General features: G+C 43.9%; 1 protein-coding gene across 1 annotated transcript in view; it reads right to left on the bottom strand.

Annotated features, from left to right (window-relative positions):
* LOC139747654 (uncharacterized) overlaps positions 1-18,729 on the bottom strand; it is a 36,487-nt gene extending 17,758 nt beyond the window's left edge. Inside the window, exon 1 of the mRNA XM_071660220.1 lies at positions 18,450-18,729. Coding sequence (XP_071516321.1) covers positions 18,450-18,454 — 5 coding nt within the window. The 5' untranslated portion in view covers positions 18,455-18,729. The remainder of the gene's footprint in view (positions 1-18,449) is intronic.
* Positions 18,730-19,552: the final 823 nt, after the last annotated feature.

Genomic DNA, 19,552 nt, shown 5'->3' with positions numbered 1-19,552 from the left:
ATTTTGAGAAAGAACAGAACTTTATTAATAAATAATAATAATAAAGCATTATAGTAATGGTAATAATCATGAGAAGAAGAAGAAGAAGAAGAAGAAGAAGAAGAAAAAGACGAAGAGGACGAATAAGAAGAAGAAGAAGAAGAAGAAGAAGAAGAAGAAGAAGAAGAAGAAGAAGAAGAAGAAGAAGAGGAAGAAGAAGAAGAAGAAGAAGAAAAAGACGAAGAGGACGAATAAGAAGAAGAAGAAGAAGAAGAAGAAGAAGAAGAAGAAGAAACAGAAGAAGAAAAAGAAGTAGAAGAAGAAGAAGAAAAGAAAATTTAGAAAAAGAACAGGTCTGTTCCTGGCGCTACCTCTTTAACGCAGGAAAAGACGATCAAGTTAGAAACAAGAGAAAAGCAACAGGTACAAACTGTCTGCTGCAGCCTGGGTGATATGAAATTGTAAACATTGGTATGCTGACTTCATGGTTGGTAGCTCCACCATGTGCTGTGTCAGAGGTTTCTAAGACCTTAACTCTGCCTGTGAGGAGAGTTTTAATGAGACTCATCTTACTCTGCAGCACTTCAGTAGACTCTGCCGCCCTATGTAAAGTCTCCAGCACTGCCTAGTCTACACGGGAGGAGAGTTTTGATGAAACTTTGCTTGTCTGGCGTTCCTGTTTCAGTGTCTAACTCAGAACTCTGCTTGGTCTACATGCAAGGAGAGTTTGGATCAGACTCTGCTTATCTGACGGTCTTCACCAGACTCTACTATGGAACGAGGTGCTTAAGCCAGAACTCTTCCTTGATCCTCTCGTAAGGAGAGTTTAAATGTGACTCTGCATACCTCAACAAATGCTCCCGTGTAGAGTGCTTGCACTAGAACTCTCCTGACTCCACCATTAAGGAGAGTTTTGATATCTTATTTGCTTGATATACGTCCTTAAATGCTGCTTTGCTAACTACCCATGCATCAAAGCTAACTATATACTCCCCCATACAGTAGATGGGGAGAGAAAAAACAGTCGGCAATAGAATGGGGAGAGGTTGATCATCTGCCCCTCTCCCCTTCCACCCACCCGCCAGAAAGAGACTTATGACTGTCAGGACGCGAGCTTAATAGTTGGGAGCTTCGAGGCTTATGATGTAGACCCCCGTGCGTGACCCGGCAATAACCGGATACGGAGTATTATCCGGTCTTCTAAACCGGCCGCCTCGCTCTAGTAACCTTCCCTCTGGTGGGTGGGTGGGGATGATTGGGGCGTTCTGACGGAGGGAGGGGATGAGAGCGGTGGAGGGAAGCCATGCCAAGACGAGAGACGGAGGAGGAGGAGGAGGAGGAGGATGGTGAACGGAAGAAATGTATGTGAGATGATACGTAAATGAAATTAGGTGAAAGAAATGACATATGAAGGAAGATTGAAAGATATCATAGATAAAGCAAGGTGCAAGAAAGTAAAGTAAACGCATAAAACATATAATACAGGGATGAAGGATATAGGAAAAACAAGAAATAAAGAATATGAATGTAAAAGAAATGGAGTCGAAACAATGAGATATACGAGAATGACGAGGCAATAGAACAAGGCGAATGAAGAAAGCGAAAGACAAATACAGACATGAATACAAAAGCAAATAACGAATAACAAAGACGTCATAAGTGAAGCGTAGTGATTCAATAAGGAAATAATTAAGAAATAAACCGTAACGAACATATATGACAATGTCTGAATTGCTGAAAGACTCGTCCAAGTTGTTTACCTCTTCACCACCTCTTGTTTCAGGGTGTAAGTAAACTCCTGATTGGCCAGTGCGCCGCAATCCAGCTCTTGATTGGTCAATGCTTTGAAGATATCGACCACGTTAAGCCGGCTAGTAGCAGGACAGAACAGGTTGGGATATCACAGCTAACGCCACTTTCAGTATAATGTTTCACTGTGTGATAGACGTTAGAATCGATCCATACTCAACGAACCAATTACGTACAATAATTCAAGCAGTTACGTAAGTTGATTTAACCTAGATCATGTTGTATATGAATGATGAATTATTTATTAGCAATGTTCTCGCTATGTTAGAGCGGTAAATCATCATTTTTCAATATAGATTTACATGAATTTTTGCTGGAGATTTGTCTCTTTCGAGTATTCGGAGATAGATGAAGTATAACAAATGTGTTGCAGTTATCTGTACTAAACCTAACTCTGGTTACGTTACTGGATAATGATGAAATGAATAGATAGGTAAGCTGATGGTTAATGATGAAAGAGATTAGAACAATACCTAAGGTACTGGTTAATGGCTAGAGTGATTAGGGCATTAGGCACGCTGATGGTCAATGGTGGAACTAACCGGGGCATCTGGAACGCTATTGGGTAATGCTGAGAGAAATTAGGACTATACGTTCGCTGTTGGTTGATGGTGAAGCTGATTAGGGGCATTAGAAGCGCTAAGTGGGTAACGATACTAAACAGGCCAACAGTAAGAGGTTAACATATCCTGGAGGACGAGTATCATGTTGAATTGGGAAGACCCTCTTTGACCCAGGGAGCCTAGACCGAATGTCTCTATCTTATGACTTGCTAAGGATATATTAAGACAAGCTGTCCGTAGTAGATTTTGATAGGTCATTTCCCCAAGGAATGATGGAACAATGTGTAGTGGTATTTACACAGAACAGACAAGATAATGTTTTCAAATAGATGATAAAGGATTCACAATAACAAAACCATATAACGGGATAACGATTTCGAAACTAAAAGGTTCAAGGGTCGAAAACACCATAAAGGAGTAATATCACAGAAATCGTGATGTTATTTTCAGAGTTAAACAACTCGAACAAATTGCTAGTTAGTGAAAACACATCACAAGAAGATTCATCTTGAGCAATAAAGGAACGAATTATGAACACACGTAATACCAGTAAGTGGGAATAGAGCGTTAAATCTGCCAAGGAAACATTATCAGATTATCATTGTTTCGTTCGAGTGCTTCGAAACGTTCATTCACTCTGACAACTGTCCATGAAGTCAGGAATCAGGTCGTCTTGGTCTGATATATATATATATATATATATATATATATATATATATATATATATATATATATATATATATATATATATATATATATATTGGAAAGGATTACAATTTTGTGTGTGTGTGTGTGTGTGTGTGACATTGCAACAGCATATATATATATGCATATATATATATATATATATATATATATATATATATATATATATATATATATATATATATATATATATATAAACCCTTTCGTGTTGGCTGGCCATTGGTTGTGGTATAGTGTCACTGGTCTGTACCTGCTTTGTCCAGCGGTGGAGACAAGCACGCAGAGGCTTGGGTTAATGCTTATTGTAGCCTGTGGCAGTATACAGAATGGTCTTATGTTGGGTGAGGATGGGATGCCGTGTGTGTGTCTGTGTGTGTGTGTGTGTGTGTGTGTGTGTGTGTGTGACATTGCAACAGTATATGAGACATGTGTCATACACTCTTGACAGTTTATGATTCGGTTTAACTTTTTATGAGGAGGTACATAAATGCGGGAGACATTTTTAAGATGATTCAGCTGTCGTGTTACTCTTACGCTTTCCACCAACGGGTTATTGATGGAGATTATCAAACCTTCACATTCTTCAAAACTAATTTAGTAACACTGCCTATTTACTCTTGAGATAACTCTTGTCTATTGGTCTATTTATCTTCCCGTTCCTCCCGCTGACTGTATCATCTGCTAACAGCAACATCTCCAGATTCCCGCGTCTTCCACTGGGATCATCTCTCTTCCATTTGGAGGCCACGTCCTCCCTCAGCCTTTTGATGTGGGTCTCTGTCGTCTCCCTTGCGGCGTCCAGAGCACAGGCTGCGCCTTCCCTCAGGTTTATTACGACGGAGTAAACACCGATTTCCATAACTCTCTCTGCATGTTCTTCAGCCCGGACAAGAAATACAATAAGGCCCATAACCATACCCCCAACCACCTCAGCCCTACGCCTTCCTACCTGGATCCTTCCCATCCCATCCTCGAAATCCTTGTAGGATTCGTCCGCGTAAGGATGCCAGTTGCGGTCGCCTGAGACCTTCTTCTCCATGGCAGGATTGAGGATGCTCATGCGACCGTAACCCCCCGTCAGGTGTCTGGATGTTCAAACTATTTGACAGATTACTCATTCGAACCTCCAGGTCCCTCGTGAGAAAGTCTCCAGCTGACTGGATTTTTATATTGCCGTCGGGTGACCTGAAGACACAGATTTTTAGACTGTCTTACAACGTAATGACACACATTGGAGACATCTGTCATGTGACCTGAAGAGAGATTTTTAGACTGCTATCGTGTGACCTGAAAAAAGGATTTTAGACTGCTATCGTGTGACCTGAAGAGAGAATTTTAGACTGCTATCGTATGACCTGAAGAGAGATTTTTAGACTGTTATCGTGTGACCTGAAGAGAGATTTTTAGACTTATCGTGTGACCTGAAAGGAAGGTTTTTAGACTGCTACGTGTTACAAGTGTGTGTTTCGTCCACTGAGTTGACTTCTTAATAGATTCATTCATTTGTTCCTTCAGCAAAATCTTGGGAATCGATGTTCGCTCATCTGGCCAGATGTATTAAACACAGTTTCAAATCATGATATCAAAATGTTGTAAAAATTTTAACATTGTGATCATAACGATGGAGAATTGGAGGCGAGTAGAGGCATGGGAACCAGGACCTAGCGAAAGCCTCGTAAAGAATTCTATTGCCAATACGTGAGCTTATCTCCTGAAGAAGTAAGACTCGCAATACTTTTCGAGTGTTATTAATGTGATCAAATCTGACACGATCATTTTTGCACCACATTGGAATCCCTATAAAAAGCTATATAGCTTCAGGCGCAAACTTCAGGTTATAAACATTCAGTGATTTAATCATCAAGGACGTAAACGTGCATGATATCGTTCTGGAGTGGATCGAATTGATTGTAGGTGAAAAAGACGACGCTAGGGAGATGATTCACTGTGCTGTGTAAACCGGTGGCCATCGGGGGGTCTCAAGAAGCAAAGAAAACAAAAAACTCACACACACACACACACACAAGCGACCAGAACTGATTGGGAATGTGTAACAGGTAAGCGCAAAGGCCTTGTAGCAAAACGGCCCACTGAGGTTATCCACAAGGGCATCTCTCTGTGAGCCCAAGAAGCCCTCAAACATTAGAGGAAGACGTGCCAAGCTCCGGTCCAAACACAGCCCGAGAACAAAGACTCGAAGGTCAAGTGAAAGCAATTAAAAGCACGAGGACCTACGGAGATCTATCGCCCTCGCCGCTATCACTCCCATTCTCACGGGTACCATGAAGGGAGATAGACTTCTGGGTTTCTCTTCGTGGTGTTACTGAAGAGTCAACAGTGTCCATTGGTTCTGGCGCTCGTCTAAAGTCAACAAAATGACTAACGGAGAAGGATCTGCGCAACAGAAGGTCGTCTGGAGCTCATCCTCAATTGCTTGACTTGAGGAATCTGTTCTTGTTCCAGGGTGTCACTCTTCGCTCACTCTCTGAATGACCTTTGTTGGTCCGATTCTTTGTGTGTCTCTTGTCCGGCTTCACGCTGCGTCCGTCGGCCTGAAAGAAAGACTGTGTCGCTTCTCTGTTCTGGGTGTGTGGCGGCGTCTCTCTCCGACGTGCTACGTCTTAACTCATCACTGACACTCGGCGTTGCAGTGTTTCAACAGGAATATTGGGATGTCGAAAGATCTAGTGACTCATTGCATGACATAATTTGTTTCCGAAATGACGTAAATACAAGAGTAATAAACGAAGTGTTGGTATTGAAATTAAATCATTTGGAATAATAAATAAGTTCAACAGAAAACTGAAAACCGATCTGACGAGCAATGTATAGATTTTGAAGAAATTACGATAAGCTTAATGAATAACGGTCTAAGATGACCGTATCCGAACGGATATATCTTCTTTTCCGTTTGTCTTAATCTCATTAGACAGGTAAGCGGACACCTGCTGTTTGGACGGTAAAGAATGGGCAGGTGGTAATCACCGTGACGGAAGGAGGAGGAGGAGAAGGAAGATTGCTCGAAGCTAATGACTCGGAGGCTGTGTGTGTGTGTGTGGGTCGGTCGGCCATGATGTAGTGAGGGACCTCTCCACCAAATTCTGACCTACAGTAGCACCACCCACTGTTGGTGCTAGTGGTGATGGTGCTGGTTTGTGGTGGTGGTAGTGACCCATGTAAGGGATGGTGGTGGGGAACAATGGTGGTGATGCTACTGACTTTGGTGATGGTGATAATTGGTGGGGATGCTCCTGCCTCTGGTGGAGTTGCGGTGCAAGTAGTACGCCTCCTGCTCCTTGTGCTGTTCCTGGTGCTCTCCTGCGATCTACGTGGTCATTGGTAGATTTGCTACTGTCTCTGCTCTCTTTCTCGTTGTTCCTGGTGCAGCTTTTATCTGCTGTCATCTGCAGTCATCAGCTACTGCTACTGCTGCTTTCCAATGGTTTCTTGAGTTTGTCGCCTCAATGGTGACTGTTAAAGGGAGCAGTTAGGCTCCTCAGTTCACCAGTGTTTGGTAGAACTATTAAGAGAAACCCGACTTTGTCTCGTCGGAGCAAAACCTGTTTTTTTCTCTCCCTTTTCTCGAAACTTTTTCTATACTATTTTTTTTTTCTTTTTCTTCTCTAAACCTACTATTATATCCTGCTTAATCTTATTCCCAGCACTTCAGTAACTCTCTTGAAGACATATTCGTTTAGAGAGTGGAACTGTTACCACCATTAAGGCACTTGACTTGAGGAGAATAATTACGAGGAAATGAGCTAAAATCATGATTATTACTGTCAATATTTGTTTGTTGCTCTAGATACAAGACTTTCTCCAAAATGAAGAATTGCTTGTCGTTAGTCCCACCACCTTAATGAGGCTCTGACTGCTGCTGCCACTGTTAACAAGGTCGTTAAAGGTCGTTAGTGTTTTATGGACCGTCGTTTGTCTTACTGGCTTAGTAAGATGCATGTTTCTGGTCTTCAAGTTGTTAGAGTGACTATGTGTCACGGTTCCACTCCTGCTAACTAGATCAGTGTTCTGTACTTGTGTTATAGTGACCTCGTAATCTTGTGTGTATATACATATATATATATATATATATATATATATATATATATATATATATATATATATATATATATATATATATATATATAATCACACCCTCACTGGGGTTTAGTGTACTGGACTTCGTTTGCCACTTCACAATGGAGCAAAGTAACGGAGGACTTGACAAACGCTAGTGATTCTCAAGCGTGCTAAAAATAGCTGACCCTTGAACGTGTGTGTGTGTGTGTGTGTGGTTGGGTGGCAGGTAAGGGAGATACGTGTTAATTGATGGCATTCTCACCTGGTAACGAAAGGCAGGTAGCAGGTAGGTTGGTGTAGTGTGGATGGGGAGGGGTAGGAAGGAATCTGGTAATGAAATTACTGGGTCTGCCTCGCTGGCGGGAGATTCCACTGGGAAGGGAGAGCGAGGTGGAAAAGGTGAGGCAGGAGGGATGAGATTGGGCTAAGGAACAAGAACTCCATGAAGGGGAAGGGTTTGGTCTGTTCTCTCTAGTATTTACACACACGTGGTGTGTATCAGCCCCGTCAGGTAATGGGCTGTGTGGTCACAATGAACCGTGTTCTTAAGGCACCAAACTCATTAACTCCATTAGCCGTGTCATTAGGCAGATATTTACCGAGCTGTCAGGCGCGTTCGGACACGAAAGACCTATGACTCTGCTCCAGCCACTTCTTTCATCCTTCACTCCAGAGGGACCCTGGTGGTAGAACTGTCAATTAAGAACCTGAGGCTAACCTGGGAAAAAAAAATGGAGATAACCCATCTCCGTGGCCAAGAGAGGCTAGTGAGAGAGGGGCTAACACACCGTGTTATTGGTTTCAGTTCATCAGTTGACTCTCTTACTAACACAGTGGACAGTTTCATGTCTTATTAAGAAGGTGACGCGGTTAAAGTCCAACGGAAAATCGGCTTCATTTAACCTAATGAGTTCTCGACAAATCCTTCTGATGGACACATACGTTCCTCATTTTTTCACAACTTCTTCGACAGTCATTAGTGATTTAAGGTCAACTGCAGAGTTCACTGGTAACTAGCACCACCCCAATGTTTCACAACTCTATAAAGGAACACGAAACTTGCACAGATGGTTTGGGTAACGTTTAGTACAGTACAGATTCTCTCTCTCTCTCTCTCTCTCTCTCTCTCTCTCTCTCTCTCTCTCTCTCTCTCTCTCTCTCTGGGGTTGATCAATCACTGAAAGAGATAAATAAAAACCTGTTGTATAGGATAGCTCACAGGAAAGTCACAGATGTATCAAGAGGAGATGAGACTATGCAATCATTTATCTTGGATCTATAAACTGAAACACTGTAAATACATTATTTGCATCTGACCCTCTGGTACACAGATAAGGAAGACACACAGCTCCTGGAAGTGATTATGAGTTTATTATGCGTTAACGAAAGTACTCACGACGGGAGGAACAGGACAGGTAGTCAGATAGGTAATGGATAGAAACAGGTATTCTTGGAGCTATTAGATAGATAGAGTCTGGGAATCGGTGGTTAGGTTGACAAGTAATCTGGGAGTTAATAGATAGGCAGGCAGGTCTGAAAGATTACATATACCTAGGAAGGTGATCTGAGAGTCAATGGATAGATCGGCAGGTAAACGGAGAGCTAATGGATGAATAGACAGATGGCCTAAGAGCAAGTGGATAGATAGACAGGTACCTTAAGGAATAATGGAAAGATAGACCATAGGTTTTAGGGAAAGGTAAATTCAAAGAAACATAGTTCGACTGACAGACATATATATGAATTTACCTCTAAATAAAGGTCATATATCATCTTATAATGAAGGACTGTAAACCACTACCTGCTACCATAAACCTTGATACCACCTCCACTCGACCTGTGACTGTAAACCACTTCTAACACACACTGAGAACCATTCAGCGACGATAGTCAACCAGTGGTATACACCACAACAGGAGGAAGGAAGCGGTGGAGGTGGAGCTTAGCGGAGGCATTATTCAGCGACGATAGTAAACCAGTGGTATACACCACAACAGGAGGAAGGAGGCGGAGGTGGAGGAGCTTAGTGGAGGTATCATTCTCTGGCAGCTTTGAGAGAATTACATTGACTTTACTCAGATGTGGGAGACGTTGTATAAGGAGGGCAAAGCCTCCCTTACAGGCACCGTTCATCTCGTGAGCTATACAGTCCGGTCCGCCTTGGCTTTGTGGTCTCGTTGGGGTCTGGAAAACTGTGTATTAGCAGGGAGGGAGATCCTCTCTCCTTCTATTGTTGGCCAGAAATTGATTCCCTCAAAAGACGCGCTTCTTCTCTACGAAAAATCGCGTCATGAAAGGAATGTGAGGTGACACTGCACCTCCAGACCTACCCTTGGGGATGGTCCTTTTATGAGCAGGTTGTCTTCATAGGTTGGTGTGGCCCAGGAGGGGAAAAGGTGGACCTTCCTGAAAACACATGACCCACAACACACACACACACACACACACACACACACACACACACACCAGGAAGTAAGCTGCAGGAATCTGTGTGAGAGAAAGTGAGGACTTGGGAGTCGACACTCTACCTAACCACTCAACCTGTCGCCAAAGCCCCACCTTTGGAGGATCTATATAGAAACCCAACAGGCAAATACTAGAACTGCTTTTCAGTACATAAGTCTTGAGATATTCAGTAGATTAACGCTTGTATATGTTAGGCTAAAAGTAGAATATGCTTCCCAGGTTATGTCATCTGACTTGAAGGAACATGAAGATGTGATAGAGAAGGTCCAGAGGAGGTCGACATAAATGATACCAGGATTAAGAAAGCTAAATTACAGCGAGATATTTAGGGGCCATAAATATGTCCATTATGGGTAAATTATTACAGCTTTCAAGTTTTTAAACCAGTTTTTACGATGTTGACAGTGAACAATTCTCTAAGAGATGCAAAGAGAGAACAGCCACGAGCAAGAATATGAGACTAAGAAAAGAGATAATAAAGCACTTATAAAGTAGCGGACCAATCGACGAATGGAATGAGCGAGGGGGTGACAAAATTGTGAATATGTAAAGCATCCGGAAGTTTAGAAGGTCGTATGATAGCAGGAAAAGCCCAGGAAATGAAGGCCCTACAAGCGCAAAACTCCCTCCCCCCTATTGATAACCATCGTCCACAAAATGGGTAGTGAATGGAACTCATAGAGAGAGAGAGAGAGAGAGAGAGAGAGAGAGAGAGAGAGAGAGAGAGAGAGAGAGAGAAACGAGGAAATGAATGAAAGGAGGAAAGAGGAGGAGGAGGAGAGGTCAAAGGCATTACGAGAAAATTCCTCAAGTCGACTGATCTTGCTCACACCCTTCTACAATGACCTTGTAGTTAGGGATAGGGACAATAGTGTTTGGGGGAGATGCGGGATGTAGGATAGAGGTGGTGAGTGATGATAGGGGGATGAAAGAGAGGAAATATGATGAGGAAATGTGCCCAAACATCATCATCAGTGGGAGAGGTGAAACTCCTGAGGTTGCAAGGGAAGTAGTGGGGGTTCAAGAGCACGACCGCATCACCAGAGAAGAAACAGATTTTGAAGGAAATTGAAAAAAAGAAAACGAAAAAGTTTGTCAATTAAAAAATCTTTTTTGTATAAAACAAGAACTGAACGTCTTTTGTATTCACGACATCGGATGTGTATAATTCTTCACAGGTCAGACACTTTCCAAAGAAATTTTCCTGAATGTAGGAAAAAAGATATGAATGATTTCCGCAGGGAAATTGCGACAGTAAAACAAGAAATAATGCAGCGTCCGCAATGATTTGCCTGAATATGTAAGCAAGCACAGTGGGACGAAACACGAAAGTCTTGCCTGAATATGTAAGCAAGCACAGTGGGACGAAACACGAAAGTCTTGCTTGAATATGTAAGCAAGCACAGTGGGACGAAACACGAAAGTCTTGCTTGAATATGTAAGCAAGCACAGTGGGACGAAACACGAAAGTCTTGCTTGAATATGTAAGCAAGCACAGTGGGACGAAACACGAAAGTCTTGCTTGAATATGTAAGCAAGCACAGTGGGACGAAACACGAAAGTCTTGCTTGAATATGTAAGCAAGCACAGTGGGACGAAACACGAAAGTCTTGCCTGAATATGTAAGCAAGCACAGTGGGACGAAACACGAAAGTCCCAAAAGATCCTGTGGACGAAACTTTAAAGAAAAAAAAAATCTTATATGATATTTACAGATGAAGAAAATAATCGGTAAGATAAAGATGGTGTAAACACCATCACCACATTGGATAATCTGTTGTAAGAAAGTAAGTCAAAAGAAAATGATATGGGACTGAAATCCTTTCATTCATGTGTGCATCACTGGCGTTAGATACGCAGGGTCAAGTACGCATGATGGGGTGTTACATACGCAGGGTCAAGTATGCATGATTAGTGTCAGATATGCAGGATCAAATATGCATGATTGGCGTCACATACGCAGAGTATCTGCCCAGCACAAGGTCATGTTTTTAAATCGTCCATATATATATAAGGCTTGGTAACGTGAGATAACAGAGGTTTTAGTTGATAACCAAACGATTTATTAAACTTTTTTTCTATTTTCAGGTAAAGGAACTCTCTCCCTCCCTCCCTCAGTGACTGTGTGTGACTACAAGGGACTCCAGGCTCTCAGATGTTCTTGTCTACAAACCGAAGCTCCGAGGTATGAAAGTAGATTTGGCTGTTGTCATTTTCTGTCATTTTTTTTTCCCCGCTTGCGTTTTCTTCCTTGTGGTAGCGAGATAACGCCACGAACAGACGAATGAGACTGTGAGTTAAAGATCCCCCGGCTCTGGTTTGGCGTCCTCCTCCGTTCCTAATTTTAGAAAGTAATAATACAGGAGGGGAGGATTTCCTGTCCTCGAACTCGGGGGAGACACGTAGGAAGTATTTTTTTTTTCTTTTTTTTTTATCTACCCTTCCCATGTACTGTCCTCCAGCAGATAACCTCGTCATAGACCATCAGATCCTCTGTTATCTACCCTTCCCATGTACTGTCCTCCAGCAGATAACCTCGTCATAGACCATCAGATCCTCTGTTATCTACCCTTCCCATGTACTGTACTCCAGCAGATAACCTCGTCATAGACCATCAGATCCTCTGTTATCTACCCTTCCCATGTACTGTCCTCCAGCAGATAACCTCGTCATAGACCATCAGATCCTCTGTTATCTACCCTTCCCATGTACTGTACTCCAGCAGATAACCTCGTCATAGACCATCAGATCCTCTGTTATCTACCCTTCCCATGTACTGTACTCCAGCAGATAACCTCGTCATAGACCATCAGATCCTCTGTTATCTACCCTTCCCATGTACTGTCCTCCAGCAGATAACCTCGTCATAGACCATCAGATCCTCTGTTATCTACCCTTCCATGTACTGTCCTCCAGCAGATAACCTCGTCATAGACCATCAGATCCTCTGTTATCTACCCTTCCCATGTACTGTCCTCCAGCAGATAACCTCGTCATAGACCATCAGATCCTCTGTTATCTACCCTTCCATGTACTGTCCTCCAGCAGATAACCTCGTCATAGACCATCAGATCCTCTGTTATCTACCCTTCCCATGTACTGTACTCCAGCAGATAACCTCGTCATAGACCATCAGATCCTCTGTTATCTACCCTTCCCATGTACTGTCCTCCAGCAGATAACCTCGTCATAGACCATCAGATCCTCTGTTATCTACCCTTCCCATGTACTGTACTCCAGCAGATAACCTCGTCATAGACCATCAGATCCTCTGTTATCTACCCTTCCCATGTACTGTACTCCAGCAGATAACCTCGTCATAGACCATCAGATCCTCTGTTATCTACCCTTCCCATGTACTGTACTCCAGCAGATAACCTCGTCATAGACCATCAGATCCTCTGTTATCTACCCTTCCCATGTACTGTACTCCAGCAGATAACCTCGTCATAGACCATCAGATCCTCTGTTATCTACCCTTCCATGTACTGTACTCCAGCAGATAACCTCGTCATAGACCATCAGATCCTCTGTTATCTACCCTTCCCATGTACTGTACTCCAGCAGATAACCTCGTCATAGACCATCAGATCCTCTGTTATCTACCCTTCCCATGTACTGTACTCCAGCAGATAACCTCGTCATAGACCATCAGATCCTCTGTTATCTACCCTTCCATGTACTGTCCTCCAGCAGATAACCTCGTCATAGACCATCAGATCCTCTGTTATCTACCCTTCCCATGTACTGTACTCCAGCAGATAACCTCGTCATAGACCATCAGATCCTCTGTTATCTACCCTTCCCATGTACTGTACTCCAGCAGATAACCTCGTCATAGACCATCAGATCCTCTGTTATCTACCCTTCCCATGTACTGTACTCCAGCAGATAACCTCGTCATAGACCATCAGATCCTCTGTTATCTACCCTTCCCATGTACTGTCCTCCAGCAGATAACCTCGTCATAGACCATCAGATCCTCTGTTATCTACCCTTCCATGTACTGTCCTCCAGCAGATAACCTCGTCATAGACCATCAGATCCTCTGTTATCTACCCTTCCATGTACTGTCCTCCAGCAGATAACCTCGTCATAGACCATCAGATCCTCTGTTATCTACCCTTCCCATGTACTGTACTCCAGCAGATAACCTCGTCATAGACCATCAGATCCTCTGTTATCTACCCTTCCCATGTACTGTACTCCAGCAGATAACCTCGTCATAGACCATCAGATCTCTGTTATCTACCCTTCCCATGTACTGTACTCCAGCAGATAACCTCGTCATAGACCATCAGATCCTCTGTTATCTACCCTTCCATGTACTGTCCTCCAGCAGATAACCTCGTCATAGACCATCAGATCCTCTGTTATCTACCCTTCCCATGTACTGTCCTCCAGCAGATAACCTCGTCATAGACCATCAGATCCTCTGTTATCTACCCTTCCATGTACTGTACTCCAGCAGATAACCTCGTCATAGACCATCAGATCCTCTGTTATCTACCCTTCCCATGTACTGTACTCCAGCAGATAACCTCGTCATAGACCATCAGATCCTCTGTTATCTACCCTTCCCATGTACTGTCCTCCAGCAGATAACCTCGTCATAGACCATCAGATCCTCTGTTATCTACCCTTCCCATGTACTGTCCTCCAGCAGATAACCTCGTCATAGACCATCAGATCCTCTGTTATCTACCCTTCCCATGTACTGTACTCCAGCAGATAACCTCGTCATAGACCATCAGATCCTCTGTTATCTACCCTTCCATGTACTGTCCTCCAGCAGATAACCTCGTCATAGACCATCAGATCCTCTGTTATCTACCCTTCCCATGTACTGTACTCCAGCAGATAACCTCGTCATAGACCATCAGATCTCTGTTATCTACCCTTCCCATGTACTGTCCTCCAGCAGATAACCTCGTCATAGACCATCAGATCCTCTGTTATCTACCCTTCCCATGTACTGTACTCCAGCAGATAACCTCGTCATAGACCATCAGATCCTCTGTTATCTACCCTTCCCATGTACTGTCCTCCAGCAGATAACCTCGTCATAGACCATCAGATCCTCTGTTATCTACCCTTCCCATGTACTGTCCTCCAGCAGATAACCTCGTCATAGACCATCAGATCCTCTGTTATCTACCCTTCCCATGTACTGTCCTCCAGCAGATAACCTCGTCATAGACCATCAGATCCTCTGTTATCTACCCTTCCCATGTACTGTACTCCAGCAGATAACCTCGTCATAGACCATCAGATCCTCTGTTATCTACCCTTCCCATGTACTGTACTCCAGCAGATAACCTCGTCATAGACCATCAGATCCTCTGTTATCTACCCTTCCATGTACTGTCCTCCAGCAGATAACCTCGTCATAGACCATCAGATCTCTGTTATCTACCCTTCCCATGTACTGTACTCCAGCAGATAACCTCGTCATAGACCATCAGATCCTCTGTTATCTACCCTTCCCATGTACTGTACTCCAGCAGATAACCTCGTCATAGACCATCAGATCCTCTGTTATCTACCCTTCCCATGTACTGTCCTTCAGCAGATAGCCTCGTCATAGACCATCAGATCCTCTGTTATCTACCCTTCCCATGTACTGTCCTCCAGCAGATAACCTCGTCATAGACCATCAGATCCTCTGTTATCTACCCTTCCCATGTACTGTCCTCCAGCAGATAACCTCGTCATAGACCATCAGATCCTCTGTTATCTACCCTTCCCATGTACTGTCCTCCAGCAGATAACCTCGTCATAGACCATCAGATCCTCTGTTATCTACCCTTCCCATGTACTGTACTCCAGCTGATAACCTCGTCATAGACCAAGATCCTTTGTTATCGATCTTTCCCATGTGTATATATACCACAAATTTACGATATCCTCTCTGTAAGTAAGCCATAGGTTGAAGTAAGGGCGTGTGTGCGTTCATTTAGACGTTACCCGTGCGAGACTTGACATTGCACCAAAGATGAACCCGCCTGAGTCTTTCCGTTCCTCTGTAAAGTGAACAAATGTGTGTGTGTTCAACCCAGACCGGTGCTCCTGAGTCGGCCTTGACCGTGACCACGGTGGCTCTCTCTCTCTCTCTCTCTCTCTCTCTCTCTCTCTCTCTCTCTCTCTCTCTCTCTCTCTCTCTCTCTGGTGATGACGCGTCACACGCCGGCCGGCGGCAAACGACTTCCTCCACCGCCACCATCAGCACCACCACAAACCACTACCCACCACCAGCAAACCATCCTTCTCGTTGTTCACGCTAAGGGCGTTACTCCCCTGTTGCTCACTGTTGCCACGTTGGGTTCTACTGTCGTACTTCTACTGTGCTCTCTGATCTGCACCGTCCCCTGGCGGAGATTAGGTCGAGGTGTGAATACTCGTAGCGAGAATCGAACCCAGGAAATGCAGAGAAACCCGGGCTATAGTAGACTCGCAAACAAATAAACCAGGGCATTCATAGGTGGAGTAGAGGGGATACGTTTATGTTTTGTGATTAGATTTGTGGTTTGTGATTAGATAGGTGGTTTGTGATTAGATAGGTGGTTTGTGATTAGATTGGTGGTTTGTGATTAGATAGGTGGTTTGTGATTAGATAGGTGGTTTGTTGCTCAATAACTGGATTGTTGTTAGGTCGGTGGTTTGTTTTTAGATAGGTGGTTTATTATCACATAGGTGGTTTGTGACGAATTAGGTGGCTTGTTACCAGATAATTGTAGACCGCAGCTGGTCTTTGTGTCACGCACGAGCCATCTGGGCCACTAACGAGATACGCTCCTCGCATTGCATCGCTCAGCCACCGTCCTAAGGTTTGGAGAGACGATCTAATTAGTTCCGACATCTCTTGTTGGAGTTTTTCGAAGTCTGCATCCCCGAGACGAATCCTTGAGAAACTCTATACAATACGATCAATTACTACCGGCGTTGAGGTCATTACTACGAGTGGAGAGGTAGAAGAACTGGCCACTACCATCCAGGTAGCTATATTCCCATGGAAAAAAAAAAACGCTCGTTGCATGGACTCGCTACAGCATCATGAAGGCAAACCGGTCTAACAGTTGTTAAAACGGGGCACCTGCAGAGAACGGCTCCAGACATCTATCAAGCCGGCTCTAGAATCTCCTTGGAGGACCGTCCCAGACCATTGTCTTCCACAAGCTTAAGGAAGGGCAGTTCGATGCTTATAAGTGTGTCTTGCATATCCTCCCCCCCGTGTCCGCTGCTGACGCTGGTGTAGAGCGAAGCACCGCAAGCAAACTCCTGCCGGGAACTGTGGTGCGGGGGGAGGGGGGGGGGGCATCGTTTTCTGGACGCCGCCTCGCCAAATATGGGTTGGATGCGGAGGCTGTGGCGTCCTTTGTACGCGACCTCTGTATCCGCCCTCTGTGGGCAACAACTGAGGGTTCGAAGGTATCCCGACTACGGAATGGTTTCCGGGTGATGGCCTGAGGTCTGGATCTCCCCTGTGCAGGATATAGGAGTCCTGGCTTAAATCTGCATCATGAGAAAACGGTACATAAGTTCCTGGATGTTTGTGAGGTTCAGGTTTCAACCTCTTAATTATTCATAGTCTCTGACCTCAAGGAGATGACCTCTTTAAGTGAATTTTAAAAACCCACCTCTTGCATTGTGTCTATTATTCTTCGATGTTGCTGGCAGATAGAACCCACCCTCACAAAGCCGTCCCCTTCTTTACAACCCCGTACACTACTCGCTCCAGTGTCAAGGCGAACTCTAGAATAACGTATGATCACAGAGGGGTTATGAAAAAAAACCCACCCTCAACACGCATTGACGACGGAGACACGAGTGTAGTCTCTTACCCTTCCCCTGAAAGAGACGTTGTGAGGTAAGCCTATACCAGCAACAAGCAGAGAGATGCATAGCCGGAGGGTTGTTTCCCCACCTGCCCCGGAATGAGATGGTCGCGTCGTGTCTCGACTCGGCGGTGGTGTTGCGCCCCCCCCGCAGCCTAAGCCGCTGGTGAGGGTGGGGAAGAGGTCAGAGATTTGGGGCTGAAGTGGGTGTTTGAGCGTCCATGTTGACAGCCACCACGCACGGCCGAAGGCAATACGCGCAACATAGCGATGCAGCTGCGATATTAACTGACCCTCTGGCCCGGACGGTTATCTGGTCGTGGTGTATCCGTTCTTGTGTCGCAGGACTTCGTGTGTCTTGGCGTCTATATGGGCTTCGTATATACTGATGGCGTCTATATGGGCTTCGTATATACTGATGGACTAATGAAAGGTGACGTATATGCATGTACACGAGTAGGACGCTTGGGATAATTGGAGCGGCAAGCTAATGTAAACTCGGTAAACACATGACCCGTCATTTGACTTGGGCTTAAAGAATATATTTCCCCCCTCTTTCTCTCTCTCCATCTATCTCTGCCATTCTGGCAAAACTTATTCATGGACAGGTACTGTAAAAAAAACTTATCATTTTCTACATAGTTTTCCCTAATTAGATAGAAGTACACCCATAAACACACACACACACAAATACATACACACACACACACACACACACACACACACACACACACACACACACACCGTCCATAGGTAAGTAAACGCCAATTGATGGGTGTCATTCCAAAACTCATCCACTCATGAAGATCGCAGTAGAAACATCCGGAGCAAAATTGTAATAATGGAAAACCATATTCCAGGGAAAGTGTTATATCTATAATGACACACACACACACACACACACACACACACACACACACACACACACACACACTAATATCATCACATGATATTTGGTGTGTTTCGAAAAGAAAAAAATAATCTATGGGACAAATTTGATGAATGGGACACTTACCTCATCTCTAAGGCGACGAAAAAAAATTTGGAGATTTCAACGCGGAAGCAGATACCAATCAAAACACTAAATTGTCTATTTTCTGGGAAATACTCTCGACACCGACTGTCAGTTGCGACGAAACACTCCTTTATTTCTTGAAATGTATGGAGGGAAATCTAAGAAGATCTGTCCATTCGGTTAGGGATGGTTGAGAATTGAATTCCAAGACCCAGGCGTGGTGGGAGCGACAGTCGAGCGCACGGGAGGGTGTGGACTCTCTGACACCGGGCGCGGCACTGGCGTCTGAGAGCCGAGCAACGGTCTTATATATGCTCCTCGACCTCCGTCTTGACACCCCATGACTGCTCGCTCCCTTCCACCTCGGCGCCAACCCATCTGAACAATTATCTTGCGATAAACAAAACAAAACAAAAAAAAAAAAAGAAGGTTCGTAGTTTTGCGAAGTGCAATTTTGTTTTTGAGGGAGAGATGACAAGAGATAAAGACCATATTTATGGATCTTAAACCCATGTAGTTAGTATCAGAAAACAATCGCGACTTTCGCCAAGGAGGAACTGGATGCCATAGGGAAATAACACCATGGCTTTCATCTCCTGCTGTGGAGATCAGACTAAAGGCTTTCTCTCGTGAAATTTATGGCTATTTCTTTTTCTTTTTCTTCGTTGGTTTTTCTTATGGTAAATAATTAGACGTTCTAGACGGTTGTGAAGGTCAGACGGAATAGAAAATGCGCTCAACACTGTCATATAGGTGAAAAAAAAAGTGATTTAGTGTTCATTTCATGACCTCTTGGTTCAAGATGTAAAATTTCTGAAAAGAAACATAATGCCTGAAATTACCTTAAGGCACTCATTCATCAGAGGGTTGGGAGCAGCCACTCTCTTATGTACACTCGTAGTCACAGTTTACGAATTCTTTTTTTTTCATCTCTGACCCAGTAATGATAAGTAGATCATCCTGGGTCATTACATCACCATCTTATACCCAAGAAACATCCCCGACCACGAAGGAAACAAAGTATAACAGGTGAATATTCTATCTGGGGTGCGTAGATCTTTTAAGATAATGAAATAAAATTACGTTGTTGTTTCTTTCCACAG

This window comes from Panulirus ornatus, chromosome 69, assembly GCF_036320965.1.
Source record: "Panulirus ornatus isolate Po-2019 chromosome 69, ASM3632096v1, whole genome shotgun sequence".
NCBI lineage: Eukaryota > Metazoa > Arthropoda > Malacostraca > Decapoda > Palinuridae > Panulirus > Panulirus ornatus.
The sequence above is the reverse complement of the archived record's forward strand: the minus strand, read 5'-3'. Positions and strand labels throughout refer to the sequence as shown.